General features: G+C 61.3%; 1 protein-coding gene across 1 annotated transcript in view; it reads left to right on the plus strand.

Annotated features, from left to right (window-relative positions):
- Positions 1–1,053: 1,053 nt before the first annotated feature.
- The window catches only part of DNAH17 (dynein axonemal heavy chain 17), a 101,217-nt gene continuing 82,990 nt past the window's right edge, over positions 1,054–19,280 (plus strand). Inside the window, exons 1-17 of the mRNA XM_036267784.1 lie at positions 1,054–1,398; positions 2,174–2,367; positions 3,031–3,223; positions 3,397–3,496; positions 3,720–3,805; positions 3,977–4,102; positions 4,971–5,123; positions 5,244–5,330; positions 6,970–7,137; positions 7,517–7,633; positions 9,191–9,456; positions 10,074–10,269; positions 11,638–11,784; positions 15,080–15,188; positions 16,002–16,105; positions 18,423–18,563; positions 19,096–19,239. Coding sequence (XP_036123677.1) covers positions 1,054–1,398; positions 2,174–2,367; positions 3,031–3,223; positions 3,397–3,496; positions 3,720–3,805; positions 3,977–4,102; positions 4,971–5,123; positions 5,244–5,330; positions 6,970–7,137; positions 7,517–7,633; positions 9,191–9,456; positions 10,074–10,269; positions 11,638–11,784; positions 15,080–15,188; positions 16,002–16,105; positions 18,423–18,563; positions 19,096–19,239 — 2,676 coding nt within the window. The remainder of the gene's footprint in view (positions 1,399–2,173; positions 2,368–3,030; positions 3,224–3,396; positions 3,497–3,719; positions 3,806–3,976; positions 4,103–4,970; positions 5,124–5,243; positions 5,331–6,969; positions 7,138–7,516; positions 7,634–9,190; positions 9,457–10,073; positions 10,270–11,637; positions 11,785–15,079; positions 15,189–16,001; positions 16,106–18,422; positions 18,564–19,095; positions 19,240–19,280) is intronic.

A 19,280-nucleotide genomic window follows, 5' to 3' on the forward strand; every position in this document is an offset into this window, starting at 1 on the left:
GAAGCCCCCGTGTCTGGGTGTTTCGGGTCACGTGTTGACGCGGACCCGTGAGGGGTGGGTGCCGGGTCTGGAACAGGAAGCTCCGAGGACCGTGGGCTGGAGCAAGTCGCTGGCTGTCCCTGCCGGTCCCCAGCGGCAGCCCGAGGTCCCCCAGAAAGATAGGCGCCTCCAGGTGGAGCAGAAGCCAGTATCAGGCCCAACTTTGCATTTAACCCAGGGACTCACCCCGCCGGCTCCCCTACGCCAGCCCTCTGGGAGGGGTGTCTTTATTTGGAATTCTGATATTTTGTTGATCATGAATTTGCACTAATGTTGCTGGGTAAAAGTACTGAAATATCATTTATCTTGATTATGGGAATTTGGGACATCCCCTTAAATGTTGTGCCCATGGGGTGTGGCTCATTCCCCTCACCCTAGTTCTGTCCTATTGAGACTTCAGGGTCTTCTTTAAGGGGGTCCCCCCACCATGGGGTTCTCCCGGGGGGTGTGAGCAGGGTCTGTGGGATCAGTGGGGTCCCTCTTTGGGCACTTGTTGTGGAGAGAGGGAGAAGTTAGGGTACAATATGGCTGTGTTAGGGCAGGGAGGGCGTGATGAACTTCTCCCTGCACACCAGGTTCACCCCCTCTTTCTGCATCTCCTGCATATTCTAGGGGCACAGGCCTTGTCTCTCGCTTTCCTATGACCTTCAACCTGACCTTCCCGTCTCCTTGCCTTTGCCTTCAGACGACGTTGCCGGGCTCCTGTTTTTGTTTTCTCCCCGCCCCCCCCCTCCCGTCTCCCCTTTTCCGAGCCTGTCAGCTTCACGGCCACACCTAACAAGCACACACCCGTGGCCGGGCCCCACCGGCGACAGTCCACAGCGGGGCAGGGGCAGCTGTGTGCCCGAGCAGACAGATGGGATGCCCTGCTGCTCCCCAGCCCCAACCCCAGCCCCCACAGCTGAAACATTCGCAACAACCGGAGGCCCCAGTGCGGGGGAGGGGAGCTACCGCCCAGGAGCCGGCTGCATTGGGCGTCTGTCCCTTCACAGGTGACCGTGGTGGAACGCCAGAATGACGGCTACACCGGACGCCAGACTTGAGTACTTGGAGGAAGTCTCTTCCATCATCCTAAACTTCAAGCCGGACAAGTGGGGCAAAATGCTGGGAGCGGAAGAGAGCCTGGCCCTGCTCATGGAGTTCTTCGACCGAGCCGAGGTCTCGGTGCTGGTGCTGACGCTCAACCCCGCCGGCATGATCATACCCTGCCTGGGCTTCCCGGCGTCCCTCAAGTCCAAGGGGGTCTACTTCATCAAGAAGGGGCCCGGACACATCAGCAAGACCAACTACAAGGAGAGCCTGATCTATGGGGACATCAGCCCTGCGCCCGTGGACCAGCTGATTGTGGTTGTGGAGGAGGTGGGTGCACCCACGCAGGCCGCCCGGGGTCCAGGGCTCGGGAGGAACCATCTCTGTTCCTCGCACTTCCAGTGATTGGCCCAGAGCCCCGCTACCCAAAGGGGGTGCACAGGCCACCGGCACGGCCCGGGAGCCGGTTAGAACGGCAGGTCATGCCCTGGCCGGTTTGGCTCAGCGGTTAGAGCGTCGGCCTGCGGTCCTGAGAGACCCGGGTTCGGTTCCCGCTAAGGGCATGTACCTCGGTTGCAGTTTGTCCCCGGCCCTGGTTGGTTGTGCGGGTGGCAGCCACTCGATGTGTCCCTTCACGTCAATGTTTCTCTCTCTCTCTCCCTTCCTCTCTCTCCCTCCCACTCTACCTGAACAAAAAATGGAAAAATATCCTCGGGTGAGGATAAAAAAAAAAAAAAAAAAAAAATCCTCTGGTGAGGATAAAAAAAAAGACTCCCTCCAAATGCATCCCATCCTGAGGTGCTGGGGGTTGGGACTTCAATGTACGAACTTGGGGGACACGGTTCTCTCGTGCCCGGCTCGGAACAGGTGCTCCTGCAGGGGCGCGTGTGAACTGCGGCAGGAGCTGGGTCCCCCCAGCCCCCGGGGGCATGGCTTTGCGGCTGCAAGGATGCGGGAGCGGGGCTGTCGCCCTCGGTCTGACCTGGGCCACCTCCCGGCGTGGGAGAGGACCCGGGTCCCCAGGTCCCGGCACGGCGGGCTCATCGTCCCTCCCGTGTCCCCCAGTCGGAGAAGGCACAGGCGGGACGCAGACCCTTTCTTTCAGGTCCTCTACGCTCTGCTGAACCAGAGCGAGAACATGAGCGGGTGGCCCCGCGTGGTCTCGGAGGACATCGTGAAGCAGGTGCACCGGCTGAAGAACGAGATGTTTGTGATGAGCGGCAAGGTCCGGGGCAAGACGCTGCTGCCCATCCCCGAGCACCTGGGGAGTCTGGACGGCACGCTGGAGTCCATGGAGAGGTGGGCGGGCCCCCTGGGGACTGGGCCACGGGAGGGCGCCGGGAACACTGGGTCTGGGGCTCGGGCAGAAGGACAGAACAGAGCAGGGCTGGAGCCCTCCCCGCCGCGCACGTGGACCCGTCCGGGCACCTCACAGCGGGCACCGCTCACAGGGTCACACCGCCCGCAGACAGGGAAGGGGATGCCAGCTCGGGGGTCTGAGGGCCGCGCAGGGGTTTTCAGTGAGCAGGGCTGTGACGTCCCAGGGGTCCTGCATGTGACTGGCCACCGGGTGCAGCTGTCTGGTGTGTGGGGCTCGGGAGCTATGCCAGGTGACGGCTGGTTCCGTCGGCGCACATCGAGGGCGACTGTAGGGGCCGGTGTCCCATGGTCTTCACTGAGCCCCAGGACGGGCCCCATGGAACCCCAGTAGGAGCTGCCAGGAGGAGCCATCTCCTAAAGTGGGTCTCCTTCTCTTTCGGGGGGTAGGGGGAGCCAACATCTCTGCCTGCACCCACCATTTGCTCGGGGTGTCTCCTCACCGGCAGGCTTGGGGACTCCTCCAGCCTCCCCAGGGCACTGTGAGGAGCTGCGGGATCGGGGGGCGAAGCTCAGGGCCACTGGCGGGTGCTCCTGGGGCAGAGCGTGAGGCCGGAGCATCTTCTCCAACCCTCCGCCTTGCAGGCTCCCCCCCATGCAGGACAACTCTCTGCTGCACGCCATCGAGACCATCGTCATCGACTGGTCCCACCAGATCCGGGACGTGCTGAGCAAAGACTCGGCCCAGGCCCTGCTGGACGGGCTGCACCCCCTGCCCCGGGTGGAGTTCGAGTTCTGGGATGCCCGGCTGATGAACCTGCAGTGTATTCACGACCAGGTGACTGCTCTCGCCCGCCGGGTGATGGGTGCTCAGCTGCTGGCCAGCCAGGCGGATGCCTGAGCCCTGGGCCTCTCTGCTGGCCCCCGGGAGGCCCGCGGGGACCCGGCTCCCACCTGGGTCATCCAGGGGCTGCGGTCTCTGCTGAGATGGTGACCTTCTCTCCCCCTCAGCTGAACAGGCCCAAAGTGAATAGGATAGTCGAGGTCCTAGAAAACGCCAAAAGCTGCTACTGGCCAGCCCTGCAGACTGTGTACACCAGTGTCACCGAAGGTGGGCCGGGGACCCTGCGGGTGCCTCTGGGAGGGCCTGGGGCAGGTCGCTGGCCCCCGGGGGGGGCAGCCTCCCCCATGAGCAGCTTCCCGGCCCGTTTCTGAGGAGGTGCCTCTGTTTGGAGGGAGCAGGTCTCCTTAGCGCAGAGCTGTGCCCGATGGTGTCCGGCCAGCGCAGGTGGGCTCGCGTGGACACAGGCTGACCTTGACCTTGTTGTGCGCAGGGCTGAAGGAAGCCAAGGACATCGTTCTGCACCTGAAGCCGCTGCGGATCCTGCTGGAGGAGATGGATCAGGCTGACTTCTCCGTGGTGGGTTGGCCAGAGAAACGGGCTCGGCGGGGGCTGGGCTCGGGCCTGGGGCCGGGGGCTGTGGGCCGCCTGGCTGTGCTCAGGTGCCTCTCCCTCCGCTTTGGGGTCCCCCCCACGGAGCCGCGGGCATGGGAGGGCTGAGAGTCAGGACACGCCCGTGGTGCCCCCCAGCTCCCGACCTTCATCGTCAAGGTGCTGTACACCATCTGCTTCATCTGGGCCGCCTCCAAGCGCCACAGCGCCCCCTCCAGGATCATCGTCATCCTGCAGGAGTTCTGCAACCAGATCATCGACATGGTAGCGCCCCCCCCCCCCCCCGCCCGCCGTCCCTCCCCCCGTGGTTCCGTCTCCCCTGCCCGATGTCCCACCAGGCTAAAGGCAGGCAAAGGTGGGCCCAGGCATTTTCAGGCCCTGGGCTAAGTTGGAGTCTCTTGGTCGCCACCTGGAGCTCTCCCAAGACCTGGGCTGTGCCAGCCCCTAACCCCCATGTCAGAGGGAGGAGGAAAGGAGGGGGCCTCTGCCTCCCGAGAGCCAGGACCCCAAGACTCGGCCGGGGCTCTGTGGGGTCACCTGGCCCTGCCCTGAGCTGCCTGCTCTTCCTTTTCCTTTTAAAAAAGTTTCTTTTTTTCCTTATTGATTTTACAGAGAGAGGAAGGGAGGGGGAGAGAGAGAGAGAACCATCGATGAGAAAGAACATCGACTGGCCGCCTCCCACATGCTTCCCTCTGGGGATGAGGCCCACAACCTGACCGGGAATCGAACCGGCAACCTCTGGGTGCCTGGGCCGACGCTCAACCACGGAGCCACACTGGCTGGACCCCTTCCCTGCTCATTTTCACGAGCACGCGTCAGCGAGCCTGGGCTGCCTCTGGGTGTTGGGGTTCTGCCGGCAGCCCTGTCTGCAGGCCCGGAGGGTGCTGCGGCCCGAGGCAGGGTGTCTCACCCCAGAGGGTCCCGGTCCCCTGTGACCGAAGTCTGTTTGCTGCAGCCGTAGCAGGGGTGAGGGGCCAGGTGAGGGAGGCGGCTCGGTCTCCTGCTGACCCCCAGCGGGGAGACCGGCGGTGCCCCGAAGCGGGTGGGGCGTGGGGCTGGTCTCCGGCGGAGGACGCAGCACCGGGTCGACCTGTGGCGCCTCGGAGCTGTGCAGGGTTTGTCTGTTACCCAGACGCGGACCTACCTGGGCCCCGAGGAGGTGCTGAAAGGCCTGCAGGGCGAGATCGAGGAGGTTCTGAACAACATCTCCCTGTCGGTGTCTGTGCTGAAGAAGCTGTACAGCACCTACAACTTCTGCTGCGCCAACATGAAGCTGTTCTTCAAGGTGCGGCGGGCGGGGGCGGGGCCGGGCGGCGCGGGGCCGGCTGGGTGGCCCTGGAGGAAGAGCAAGAATGTCCGAGGCAGGCTCAGCCCCCCCACCCCCTTTCGCTTTCTCAACTACAAGGACAAGGAGCCGGTGCCTTGGGAATTCCCGTCTTCTCTCGCGTTTTCCAGGATGAATTCTTTCTTCCGTCGTCTCCAGACCATTGAGGTAAAGGCGAAGTGGGCTCACCTGCACCCGCGCCCCACAGGCGGCCCTCCCTGAGGGTCAGCGCCCTCCATCCTCATCCTCCCCACCCCCGCCCGTGGCACGGGGAGCCGGGTCATCGGCCAGCCTCCTCCCTGGCCGGAGCTGTTAGCCAAGAACAACAGTGACCCGTGTTGGTGGCTTCTCCCTGGGCTCGTGCGTTCTGCCGTGAGCAGGCTCAGGCCACGCGACGTGGCCGCACTCAGGAAGCCCGGGGCCCAGGGGGTGGCCAGTAAGACTGTCAGGGCAACGGAGACACGAGCACATGAGACCGTGGTGGTTGGAGGTGGTTCCCGCTGGGGAGCAGGTGAGAGGTGGAGGGGCGAGACGCCTTTGCCTTTTGTTTTGTAATCTTCTGTATGTTTTTTAAAAATTTTAGAGAGAGAGGAAGGGAGAGGGAGAGAGAGATAGAAACATCGATGAGAGAGAACATCGATTGGCCGCCTCCTGCACGCCCCCCACTGGGGATCGGGCCCACGACCTGGGCATGTGCCCTGACCGGGAATCGAACCGACCACCTCTTGGTGCAGGGTCGACGCTCAACCACTGAGCCACACCAGCCAGGCCTGTATGTTATTTTTAAAGACGTGTGAACATACGCAGACCATAAAACAGGGGAAACCATCCTGGAGCCATGGAGCGTTGGCCACCACGGCCCCATCAGCAGTGGCTTTGGGAAGAGTCAGGGCCTCGTCACCCAGAGCGTCTCTGTGCCCAGAGGACCCAAGAGGCCTGGTCAAGCTTCCGGCCACTGGCTGTTGGCTTCTAAGTTACTGACTCTGAATCAGGATGAGAATTCTGAGAACGAGGGACCTTGGGGAGGGAGCAATGACCGTGCTGTCCACCCCGCACCATGAGGGCTGTGCCTCCTCTTCGGGTGGAAGAGACACCGCCCACGGCACAGCTGTGCGTGGCTCCCGCCAGGTTTGCTTCGGCTGTCGCCTGGCGGACACGCTGGGAGGCAGCGGCCTTGGCTAGGGGACTGGTAGGAGCCTAACCTCCCTGCGGCAGATCCTACCGGGGCACACAGAGCCTGTGGGGTCCCCATCAGGAAGTGAGAGCTCCGGGCAGGAGCGTTGGTTCGTGAGTGTGATGAAGGGTCACGGTGAGGATCCCAGGTAGCAAGCGGGGACTCTGGAAAGCAGGCAGCCTCCCGGGGGAGGGGCGAGCTGTGCCTCAGTGGACGTAGAATTTTCATGGGTGCCCATCGGGCATCGGTAGGAGGGCGCCCTCTCCGGTCCCTCCAGAGCCAGGCCCGGGGAATGGGAGGGTCTCCCCAGGAAGCAGAGAATCTGAAGTTTAGCAAGAGTATCAGAAACCACCACGGCCTTTCCCACGGCTCCCTGCCATGGCCGAGGAAGGGGGGCCGGCCTCGCCTCCTCCTCCACGGTCAAAACTTCGAGACAATCCGTGGGCCCCTCCCTTCCCCCCTCTCTCCATGGTCCAGAAACGGGTTCAGAGACATTAACTCCAATAAACAGAGCCCCCCTTCCGTCACGCGGCCCGGGCCCGTGCTGGCCCCCGCCGGCCTCAGAGCTCGCCGTGGAACCTTCGAGTTCGGTTGTGAAGGTGAACTGAGGGGTCTTGGCGTCCCCTCTGCCAGGAACTTTACAGAACCGCGATCGAGTTCCTGAAGCTGGAGAAGATCGAGTTGGGGGGAGTGCGGGGCAACATCCTGGGGAGCCTGGTCTCCCAGATCCACGAGGAGGTCTTCGAGCTGGTGCGGGTTTTCGCCGACTGCAAGTACGACCCCTTGGACCCCGGCGACACGGTAGGTCGGGGCCGTGGCTGGAGGGGGAGGGCCCCAGGTGCGGGCAGCCACGGAGGGGTGATTCTAACCATGGGCATGCTCCGCTGAGCTGTCCTCCACATCCTGCCCGCGGGAGGGGGGGTGTGGGGCACTGCTCCCGCTTTGCACGCTGATGAAGAGGTTCATGTGTGCCCTCTGGCGTGGCACCAAAAGGTCAAGGTCCTGGTTCGATTCCTGGTGGGACACATGCCCAGGTTGCGGGCTTGACCCCCAGTAGGGGGCGTGCAGGAGGCAGCCAAGCGATGTTTCTCTCCCATATCGGTGTTTTTCTCTAGAAAATCAATAAAAAAAATATTTTTAAAAATAATAAAAAGAGGCTGATACTTGAATTCGCTTTTAGAGTTTCGACGATGACTACGCTGATTTCGAGACCAAAATTGAGGACCTGGACAGGAGGCTGGCCACGGTGTTCTGCCAGGGCTTTGACGACTGCAGCTCCATCGAGTGCTGTGCCAAGGTACGGCGGGCAGCCCGCCGCAGCGCCGCCGGGCACGGGAATGGCCTCGGAGACCCTCCGATGGCACGTCTCCCTGCGGGCAGGAAGAGGGGCCTCGGGTAGCTTCAGAAGGGGTTCCGGCCACGTCCTGGAGAGAGGGGAAGTGGGCACGGACCGCTGCCCCTCCTGCTCCCCAGGGCGCGCTCAGTACGCGGCCTCCTGCTGCGTCCATTCCTCCCTCCACTCGAGGGAACAGTGGCTGGAGGGCCGAGGTGCTCTGAAACCAGAGCCCACGCACGCTGGACCCCCGGGGCTGAACCTGCTCCTCCCCCAGCGGGGTCAGGAGGCCCACGGGCAAAGGGAGGGAGGCACGGGGCTCCATCAGCCCAGGCAGGACTCCAGGGGCCCTGCGGAGCACATCTGACACAGGGAGCCGCACCGCGCAGATGGACAGTGAACCGCGGTCCTAGGTGGTTTTAAGTTTGATCTCACAACCAAGCAGTATAAGGATGACGCCGATCAGGTCGGCTGCAGTCACACGGGGCTAGACACTCTGACCCCGCCTGCTGGGGGGGGCGCCCTCCCGGAGCATCCCTCAGCAGCGGGGTGTTGGGGGCGTGGTGGGGCCCTGGCCCTCCCGGCCCGAGCCCGCGTGTGGCGGCCGCAGGTGTCCTCTGCCCTGCAGAGAGCGACATGCTGAGCAGCCAGCCCAGCGCTGAGCATACGCCCTCTGTGAGCAGGCCTCTCGCCGCCCAGCCCCACCCCTGGGCTCCGGGCTTCGAACCCAGACAGTCATGGGGCTGCGGGGGCAGTGTCACCGCTGTTTTTATACATTTTTAATTGTTTTGTTTTGTTTTTAATCCTCACCTGAGGATATTTTTCATTTATTTTCAGACAGAGTGGGAGGGGGAGAGAAAGAGAGAGAGAGACATCGATGTGAGAGAGACACATTGATTGGTTGCCTCCCACATGACCCCAACCAGGACCCAGTGCTGAACCACAACCGGGGTACGTGCCCTTGACGGGAATCGAACCAGAGACTCCCTGGTCTGTGAGCCGCCGCTTTAACCCCGGAGCCAAACTGGCCAGGACTTTAATTGTATTTTTTTTTTTTTTAGCCTCACCCGAGGACATTTTTCCATTTTTTGTTCAGATAGAGCAGGAGGGAGAGAGAGAGAGAGAGAAACATCGACGTGAAGGGACACATCGAGTGGCTGCCACCCGCACGACCAACCAGGGCCGGGGACAAACTGCAACCGAGGTACATGCCCTTAGCGGGAACTGAACCCGGGTCTCTCTGTACCGCAGGCCGACGCTCTAACCGCTGAGCCAAACCGGCCAGGGCGTTAATTGTATTTTTTAACTGTTCAACTCTTCTGGCCAAACCTGGATCTCTCCCTGGCCTGGGACATGTTTTCCCAGACCTGGGACCTACTCTGTGCTGTTGGGTTTGAGCCGAGCAGTCTGGGGCTCAGCACAGAGGAGAACAGAGGCGCCCGTCTAAGCAGCTGCCACCCAGAGAGGTTCTTGGGCAGGCGGCAGGTGCCCAGAGAAGGCCGGTCCCCCTTCTCCCTGCAGCTCCTGTACATGTGTGGGGGCCTCCTGGAGCGGCCTCTGATTCTCGCCGAGGTGGTGCCCAGGTACTCGGTCATGCTGGAGCTGTTTGACGCCGAGCTAGACAACACCAAGATCTTGTACGACGCCCAGATTGCAGCCTCCGCGGACGGGAAGGTCCCCCCAATCCACAAAAACATGCCCCCGGTGGCCGGGCAGCTGAAGTGGAGCCTGGAGCTGCAGGAGCGGCTGGAGGCGCCCATGCAGTACCTGAAGCACATAGAGCACCCGTGAGTCGGGGCAGCGGCTGGGCCGGCGGGGGCGGGGCTGGTCCACGGTGAGGTGGTCCCCTGCTGCTCGTTGGCCAAGCCTCAACCGCCCAGACACAGACTTCCAGAAGATGCCCATGCACGCCCCCCACCTCTGGGTGCCTTCTCACACGGGTGGTCAGGAGGAGTCTGGCTGGCGCTCCCCCCGACGGTCAGCCTGGTGGGAATGGACAGAGAGCAGAACAGGCACGGAGCCTGCCGTGCGGGGAGGCGGCCACGTCACCTGCGCTGGGTGTTGCCGTGAAGGCCCGCAGAGGAGCGGGAGGGGCCCAAGCAGAGCCTGGGAGGGTGCAGGTGCGCCCGACTGGGGACGAGAAGAGGGAACGTCCTAGCAGATTGCCTAGGGCCGCTGGCGGTTGTGAATCAAGTCCTGGCCCCGTTGGGGCTGTCGCTCCCCGGTTCTGGCTGGACTCCCAGAAGGAAGCCGGGCCCACTTGCAGATTCAGTTCCTCAGCAGGAAGAGGCAGGAAGCTGTGTGGGCTTCTGCACCCCGAGCCCTGGCCGCCAAGGTCAGGGTACTCAGGAAGCCCCAGGGGGGATGCCTGGCGCCTCACCCCTCCGTTGAACTCTGACCCCAGGGTCATGTCCAGCATGGAGGCCAAGCTGATCTACCAGAAATACGACGAGATGATGGAGCTGCTGAGGGGCTACCGCGAGCGGATCTACCGGCAGTGGGTGTCGGGGGTGGACAAGGACTGCAGCTTCAGCCTGGGGCAGCCCCTCCTCCAGCGCGACCCGGGCAGCGGCCTCATCCGGGTCAACTTCAGCAAAGCGGTGGGTGTGTCCTCTGCGGCTCTGGGGGGTCACATGAGCTAACGCTCTGTCCTTGAAGCATTTTTAGTTTGTTGCACATGATATATTCCAGAGCTGACACATAGTAGCAGCCTCGAAAATGGCTTCCCTGAGCACCCTGTTGAAAGCTGGGCTGTCTTTCGTGGGACCCCAAGGGAAAACATCCATTGGAGAATTCGTATTTTTAAAAAAGAGAAAGTCTTTGCAGGATCTGAACACACGGGGCCGGCCAAGTTCACAAGCTGCCGAGACGTCCCCCTGGCGCAGGGAGGGCGTCCCAGGGCCGAGACCAGGGCCGAGACCAGGGCAGCCCAGCAGCCTGGATTCCTGCAGAGCAGGAATTCACCCGAGTCCGCTCTTCCTGTCGCTGAATCCATGCGCACCGAGCACCGGCTTGGTGTACGCGCTGCGTGCTGGGATAAATTAGCGCACCAGACGGGAAGACTCTGCTGTCCTCCCACGGGAGAGGGCACTGTCTAGCATCACAGAACTGAGGAGGTGGCCGTGGGTCCCCCACAGAGCTGGAGGGGCAGTGAGGGGGAGCCCTGGGGCAGGAGGGGCCTGCGGGATGGGAGTCGGGGCTCGGCCAGCACACCTGTGCGGGAAGGCCTCCGAGGAGAACGCACAGGCAAAGCGAAGGCCCGCAGGTGGGAGTGTGGAGGCCTGGCAGGACCGGCCGCTCTGTCTTGGCCATGTTGGTGTCCACCAGACAGCCAACCGGAGACACTCAGTAGGCGGGAGGATACAGGAGTCGGAAGTCAGGAGAGAAGCCTGGGTCAGGGACGTAAACGTGGGAGTCATCCACGCACAGAAGGTTCTCAAAGCCGTGGCGTTGGGGTCACCAAGGGGAGAGGAGATGGTGAGGGGCCAGGCCCTGCAGCTCCCCAACATGCAAAGCTCGAGAGGCTGACGGCGGTGACCAGGATCATCTGGGGTCCAGAAGGGGGTGGCTGCTGCTGTGAGGTCACTCGAGATGAGGCCTGTGGAGTGACCAGTGGGGTCAGCAACATGGAGGTTACCGGGACCTCGGTGGGAACAGCCTCGGACAGCGAGGGCGGCGAGGGCAGCAGCCCTGTGGGAGGGATGTTGTTGATGTCCCGGGTGATGGCAGGTTAGGGGAGACGGACAGAAGGTCAGGTCCCAGGGAGGAGCCAGGTGGAGCCCCAGTCTTTCTCCACCCACATGGACCAGCAAACGGGGTGAGGAGGTCCTGGCCCCCCCAGCCCTGCCCCACGCGCACCTCCCCCTTCCGAAGCCCCAGGCTGCAGAGCACTGGGGACAGACCCTCCCTGTGCGGCGGGTGCTGTCCCATGGAGCCCACCCTGACCGCCCTGTGACCTTTGGCCTTAGCTGGTGGCCGTGCTGAGAGAAGTCAAGTACTTGAAGTTCCAGCAGCAAAAGGCGATACCGAACAGCGCCGAGAGCCTGTTCTCGCAGAACGAGACCTTCCGGAAGTTCGTGGGCAACCTGGAGCTCATCGTGGGCTGGTACAATGAGGTGACTGTCCGAGGGAGGAGGCGGGACGGGTGTGTTTACAGTTAACGCGGCTCCAACGCCAGCTCTTCCGGCCCCCAGCCGAGTGGGGGGAGGCCGCCTGGCTGGGGTGTGACCGCCGCTCCGTGGGGCTGGGCTGGCGCCTCGTGGCGGTTGACGGGCTAGATTTTGCTTTGGGTGATTTCGGGGTCATTAGAGGTCAGTTCTGTGACTGTCATCGAAGGGGGGGCAGTCCCTGGAGGAGGCAGGTGTGAGCTGCTGCCCCAGAGGAGCTGGGGAGGGCGCGGGCCCACCCTCAGCTCTGGCTCAGCGACCCTTTTCCATCTGGACTCCTGCTGGCGGCCAGATCTGGGGCCTGGCAAGTCCTGGTGAGGAGTCGCGTCCTCCGTCAGAGTTCCTGGCCGTCCACTAGCCTTGGGGGACAGGCCCTTCCAGCTACAGGGCTGTTGGCTCAGAGCCCTGGAAGCTGAGTCGGTGATCATGGAGGGGGGGGGCAGAGAGCGTGGCGTCAGGGCGCACGGAGCAGTTCTGGGCACCCCCTTCCTTGCTGAGCCCCCACAGGTCCCGGAAAAGGCTGTGTGACCCTCACCCCGCCCCTGCAGACTCAGATGTGGAATTTATTATCTTTAGTTCCGGAGGTCAGAGGTCCGGAATCTGTTTCCTTCCGATAGAGTCAAGGTGTTGGCCGGGCGGCTCCCTTCCCGAGGCTCCGGGGAGGGGCTGCTTCCTGAAGCCTTTCCCTTCTCCTGGAGGGGCCCGTCCCTGGGTTCGAGGCCACCTCACTCCATCCTCGGGTCATGTCACTCCAGCCTCAGCTCCCGCCCGTCCTCACGCTGTCTTCTTCCCTTTCGGTGGCCTGGTGACTGCACCCCGCCCGCTTCACCCTGCCCATGAGGCTAGAGGGAAGTGGGGCCAGGGCTGAGCCCCAGTGACCTTACATCCGCGCCCCCCTCAGGAGGTGCGCCTGGGCCCCTGGGGGCTCCCCTCACCCTTAGCTTGGCTTCTGTTGCTCAGAGACACCTTGGGCCCCCGGACGGCTGATGTGCATTAGTATCAGCGTAAGAGGGGGTGGTCTTTACAGAGTTGCCGGGGTGTCTGAGGGACCACTCCTCCCATCACACTTTCAGGATAAATGCCCTAAACGTGCAGATTTATCTATTTTTGGAAATTTTTATTAATTTATTTTTGTTCACAGATGTTTCTCCTTTTTTCCCCACTGACACCCTCCTCCCGCACCCCCCACCCCAGCATCGTTGTCCATGTCCATTGGTTGCTCATACATGCAATATAAGTTCTGTGGTTTATCTCTTCCCTTCCCCCTCCCCCTCTTCTGAGATTTGTTAGTCTGAACCCTACTTCTCTGTCTCTGGGTCTATTTTGTTCATCAGCTCGTTTCGTTCATTATATTCCACAAATGAGTGAGATCATGTGGTATTTCTCTTTCTCTGCTTGGCTTGTTTCGCTTAGGATGATGCTCTCCAGGTCCCTCCATGTCGTCTCAAAGGATAAGAGATTTCTCTTTCTTACAGCTGCATAGTACTCCATTGTGTACCTGTACCATAGTAAAGGTGCAGATTTATGACGGGGGCTGTTGAAAAGTAATGAAGGGCCTATTACACGGATCTTATCGTCCCAAGCTCTGTTTACTCCGGCAACCACAGGGCCTGCCGGCATTGAGCGCCTCTTCCGAGCTACTGCGGTGAGAGATGGTCCACCAGTTGCCCTCCCGAGTGTCCGGGCGCGGGGACGGAGGACTCTCTGTGTGCAGCGCCCGGTGGGGCTGGCCCTGGGTCCCGACCGTGGGGCAGACAGCCCGACTGCCGTCTCCCCGCTGGGTCACTTCGGCAGGAAGGCTCCGCTCGGATCTCGACCCACAGCGATTCGGTTGCAAACCCAGGAAAGAGGCGGGCGCGGTCTGAGAGGTTCTAGGAGCCAGCGCACCAGTCACGGCGGAGCCTGCTGGCCCGTGTCAGCGTTTCCGGGCCAGACCCGGATGGCTGGAGCCAGTCACGCACCCCTCGCTGTCCCGTCCTCTGCCTGCTGCTTGCCACCATCGCAGCCTTCAGCCTAGCTGTCCTGCCCTTGCCCCTCTCCCAGCTCACGGTCTGGAGCCCCTGAGGCCTGGGGGGGGGGGGGGGTCGGGACCATTGAAAGCACCACCCGTGTGTAAAGAAGGGTTCTGAAAGGCAGCACCTGAGGACGCAGGGTGTACTTCTCTGGTCACACCCTGGCTGAGTGAGCCTGTCCTTGAAAAGTCACAGTGCTGCCAGGTGGGAGCTCACGGTGCTTGTTCCGAAAGGAATCTTCCATAGAGACTGTTTGCTGCCCCCCCTTCCTTCCCTTTTGTGAACTGAGGTTTTCGAGCCCTAGATTAATTTCTTAGAGCGGTGCACTGAATCAAGACTGTGCAGAGCCCGTACTATTGTATGTTTCTCCGGTTGCTGTTAATCCTCACCCGAGGATATTTTTCCACCGATTTTTTTTAGATAGAGTGGAAGGGAGGGAGGGAGAGAGAAACACGGATGTGAGAGAGACACATAAGTTGGTTGCTTCCTGCACGGCCCCCACCAGGGCCGGGGATCAAACCCACAATTCAGTACGTGGCCTTGACTGGGAATCGAACCCATGACCCTTTGTTCCGCAGGCCGACGCTCTAACTGCGGAGCCACACCGGCCAGGCTGAACTGATACTTTTTTTTTTCTTTATTGATTTTAGAGAGAGAGGAAGGGAGAGGGAGAGAGAAATAGAAACATCGATGAGAGAGAACACTGCCTCCTACATGTCCCTCACTGGGAATTTGGCCCACAACCTGGGCACGTGCCCTGATTGGGAATCGAACCAGCAACCTCTTGGTACCTGGGTCACACTCAACCACTGAGCCACACGGGCCAGGCAAAACGGATACTTTTGCTAGCACCGATGCTTCCTGAGCAACCAAATATCAAGCCTTAGATTGGGACCAAGGAGAGTGTCTGAGCCCAGAAATGCCCAGTTACCCATTCCTGGCTCCCTTCCATGATTCTAAGCCCCGCAGAGTTTTGGATTATACTCTGGTTTTGCATGATCGCATTTTCTTCTCTTTCTCCCCCATAACACGGTCATTAGGAGTTCAGTATATACACAGATCCTTGGCGATAAAAATAATTCTAAAAGTTGAAATCTCCCCAGATGTGATGGCCCTCTAATTCCCTGCCAAGCAACACTGATGGTGATGGGCTTGGTCTGTGGCGAGCAATGAACACCCTCGCCGTGGGGCAGCGTTAAATCGGCCCTGAGACCATCTCGTTTGCTCTGCAGATAAAGACCACGGTGATGAACGTGGAGTTCCCCCTGATAAAGTCAGAACTGGAAGCGATCGACATCAAATTACTGGGCGCCGAGACGACGCTGTTCTGGAACGGCGAAGGTACCACGGCGTGTTCCTGTCGCCCGGGGTGGACGTGGAGGGGCATGGCCTCTGCCTCTGGCCAGTGGGGCTGCTCTGACTGCGCGGGGCTGTGTTTGGACAGAGGGTGGCGCCCCCTGCTCGCCCAGGCCCCAAGCAGCCTGTGGAACCGGGCAGGCTCCTTGGGGACGCCGAGGGCCCCACAGTTTCCCAGGTGGACTTGCCAGGGGCCGGGCTGGTGGTGGGTCCCCACGTGGGTGGGCACAGTGGACGGCAGCGCCGGCGCCCACCACAGCTGGCCCAGGGCAGGTGTCGGAGAAGCAGAAAGAAACGTACTCACGCGTCCCCTTCCTCCCTCACCCCACTGCCGGACCAAGCAGACGCACCCTCCTGACTCTGCTCGTCTGGGACCCACTCTGGGCGGGCACCCCCTCCATCAAGACCCCCCGACTTGCCTTCTGCCCTCTCTTCAGCCCTCCGCCTCCACTGTCTCAGAGAGAACCAGGGTGGGGCACCTTTCTGGACAAAGAAGTCACATGGTTCTTTTCTCTCGCTTCTGCCCAAGGGCACATCTCTCCAGCTGCTCAGATCCGGGCACATGGGCGGGCCCCCAGCTTCTGGGGTCTGGAGTGCTGGGTGGGGTGACCGATCCGCCTGCTCGGGGACAGAGGCGCCCGGGCATTGTCCCTCAGCGTGGCCTTCCAGGGACCTCTGGAGCTCCAGAGGAATTTTCCAAGCACTGTCCCCCAAGGACGCGTGCCAAGCCGGCCCACGGAAAGTGTCCCTTCTGCTAGCTCATTCATTGTGTGAGGGTCCTTTCTGCTTCTATTTTAGGTGTCTTTGAATACATCCAGGAGATGCGAGAAATTCTACATAACTTGCAGAACAGGATGCAGAAAGCCAAGCAAAACATAGAGGGCATTTCCCAGGCCATGAAGGTGAGCAGGCCGCCCAGCCCTGGGGGCACGGGGGCCGAGAGGTGCTCGAGGAAGTGCCAGGGAAGCAGGAGCTCATCCGGGGCTCAGGGCCACGTGCCGATGTCGGGCGGCCCCCGGGCCCCCTGCAGAACACAGTTCTCTTGCATCCCATCGGGCTCGGCAAGCAGGCGCTCAGGGTCCCCTCTCTGCCAGGCTGCCACCAGGGACGAGGGGCGGAAGGGGGCGCTGAGGGCCGTGCCGAGGGCCAGCTCCCGGCTCGGTGCGGAAGCAGACCAGCCCCTGCGCTCCAGGCCACCCAGGAGGCGGGCCCTGCCGCGGGCCGCCCCCACGGTCTGTCACCAACACCCCGATTTACAAAGACACCTGCAGCAAGTTTTCTAAAATGGGGTTTAAAAAGTCTTCCCCCCAGCCCTGGCCAGTTTGGCTCAGCGGTTGAGCGTCGGCCTGTGGACCAGAGAGTCCCGGGTTCGGTTCCCGCTAAGGGCACGTACCTCAGTTGCAGTTTGTCCCCGGCCCTGGTTGGTCGTATGGGTGGCAGCCACTCGATGTGTCCCTTTCACATAGATTTCTCTCTCTCTACCTCTCTCTCCCTCCCGCTCTATCTGAACAAAAAATGGAAAGATGTCCTCGGGTGAGGATTAAAAAAAACAAAAACAAAAAAACTCCCCCCCATTAATTTTCCATGTCTACTCACTGCCCCCCCCCCAATGGGACTTCAGACCGAGTGGGTTTCACCCTACCTTCTCCAACCCGAAACTCCTGAGCTGAAATATTTTAGAATTTCTCCGGATCTGGCTGCCATGTCTCTTATGGTTCCCTCGTGGGTTCCACGTCTCTGAGGTCGCTGGGTTTAGGGTTTTGTGGTGTTTTTTTTTTCCTCTTTTTATGAGTTAAGCATTTTAATCAAAATAATATAAGCTTTGGCCCTGGACACGCACAAGGAGACGGTTCTTCTACACAATCCTTCTACACACAGGGACACTTGAATACCCTCTACCCCGGGCACAGTCACTACTCACAAGGGCGTGTGGCAACAGTCAGGGCACAGGGTTGTAAACATCCCCCAGCTGGTCGGTGGAAGCGGAGAAAGTCATCTGTGAAAACGACGCCTCCATTTAGAGAACATCCGGGGGGCAGGGAATAGTGACAGAAACACTAGCGCACATTACAACAAACACGTAGGCCGTGTCCTGACGTGGCTTTCCCTCCGCGTGGGAACAGCGGCGATCTGGAGCCCAGACGTCCGAGGGCTCAGTACCAGCAAGTTCAGTTCGTGCACAGGCTCTCTCCCTGGCGTGTAGACAGCCACCTTCTCGCGGTGTCCTCATGTGGTGAAGGGGGAGCTATTCTCTCCTCCTCGTCTTTTCTTTTTCTTTAATTGATGTTTGGGAGAGAGAGGGAGAGAGAGAGAGAGAAACATTGATGAGAGAGAGAAACATCACTCTCCTGCCTCCTGCACGCCCCCTACTGGGGGTCAAGACTGCAACCCGGGCACGTGCCCTGCCCGGGAATCAAACCTGCAACCTCTTAGTGCGTGGGACGATGCCCCAGCGAGCGGAGCCACACGGGCCAGGGCTCTCTTCCTTTTCTCATAAGGACACTGATCCTGTCACGGGGGCCCCACCCTCGTGACCTCATGTAAATCTGGTCACCTCCCAAAGGCGCCACCTCCAGATACCACCCCGTGGAGGCTAGGACCTCAGCACATGAATCTGGGAGAGATGAGCTTTTCACCACCCAAGGCGTGCTGACCTCATCTGGGCCGAGCAGGAGCCGCCACGCCCCGTGGCGCAGGGTGGTGAGGGCGGCCGGCGCGCACTCTCGCTGAGTTGCTGGAAAGGCGTCGGGGGACTCTCCCAGCCCAGTGCCCTCCCACAGGTGGCCCCTCTAGACACTGAACCAAAGCAAGGCGGTGGGTGGTGTCTGACCCCCTGGCTTAATGGGAAAGCCGTCATAGGAAAAGACAGCCCACCAGGCCTGAGAGAAATCATTCACAACGTGGTCCGTGGAAACACCAAGTCCCGGGCTGAGCTGAGTGCCCGTGGGTCCCGCTGGAGGCACCGAGATGGTGCAGAGATGCCGGAGCCCGCGGACAGAGCCTCGCGTGTGACCTGGGGGGGGGCAGCCTCCTGAAGAAGGGAAGCTGAAGCGGCCCTCCGAGACCCTGGTGGTCGAAGGCTGGCGCTCTGGTCTGCGGCCCCAGAGGCCCGTCCTCTCCGAGGTCGGCCAGGGAGCAGCACGCTCACAGCGGAGCGCGGGGTGAGGAGGGAGAGCGGAGCCGTTCTCTCCACGCGCCGGCCTCCCCGTGTTCCCCCAGGACTGGTCGGCTAACCCGCTGTTTGAAAGAAAGGACAACAAGAAGGAAGCCCTGTTAGACCTGGACGGGAGGATGATCAACCTCAACAAGCGCTACGCCGCCGTCAAGGAGGCGGGCGTCAGGATCCAGGCCATGGTCATGGTGAGGGTGCCCGGGGGCCGCAGTGGGCGGGGGGGGGCCCAACGGCGGCCCCGAAGCTGCACCCTTGAATCCCGGAGACTTGTTTTAAAACAGCGGACCACCCTGTGTGTGCCCTGTCCTGATCTGGGGGTGAGGTCAGCACCCCCTGCCCTGCACAAAGTGGGTGTAGACACAAAAAGGGGCATCTTCCTCCAAGGCCCCCAAAGCTTGCTTCCCTGGCGTAATCGGCTGAGGGCAAGCATGTGTGAGGCCCTGGCGACCCTGAGGAGGGACAGCAGCCTGGGAAGGGAGAGGCTCCCTGACGTGTGCCCAGTGCGTCCGTCCAGTGGCCGGGCCTTCCGGAAACTCCGCCTGGGCTCCGGGCGCGGGGCCTCGTGCTGGCTTTACTTGGCCACCGTTGCGTCCAGCTGGTGTTTTACTTTGTTCCGCACCAGCTGGGGAAAGAGAACGTTCTCCCGGGTGCCGGGGGGTGGGGGGAGCACACAGGGTGGCCCGAGGCGAGACCACAGCCGGCGGCGCGGTCTGCTTGCAGGAGAACGTGGAGCTGTTTCGGGCGGACGTGGTGAGCCAGTCCTGGAAAGATTACATCAGTTACATCGACAGCATGGTCTTGGACGAATTCGACAATTTCATTCACAAGTCTCTCAGTTACCTGATCAACAACATGGTGCTGGACGTAAGTGACGAACACAAGTCGCATGATGCGTGTGTTCACGA

Source organism: Molossus molossus, unplaced genomic scaffold (genome assembly GCF_014108415.1).
Source record: "Molossus molossus isolate mMolMol1 unplaced genomic scaffold, mMolMol1.p scaffold_m16_p_19, whole genome shotgun sequence".
Taxonomy (NCBI): Eukaryota; Metazoa; Chordata; class Mammalia; order Chiroptera; family Molossidae; genus Molossus; species Molossus molossus.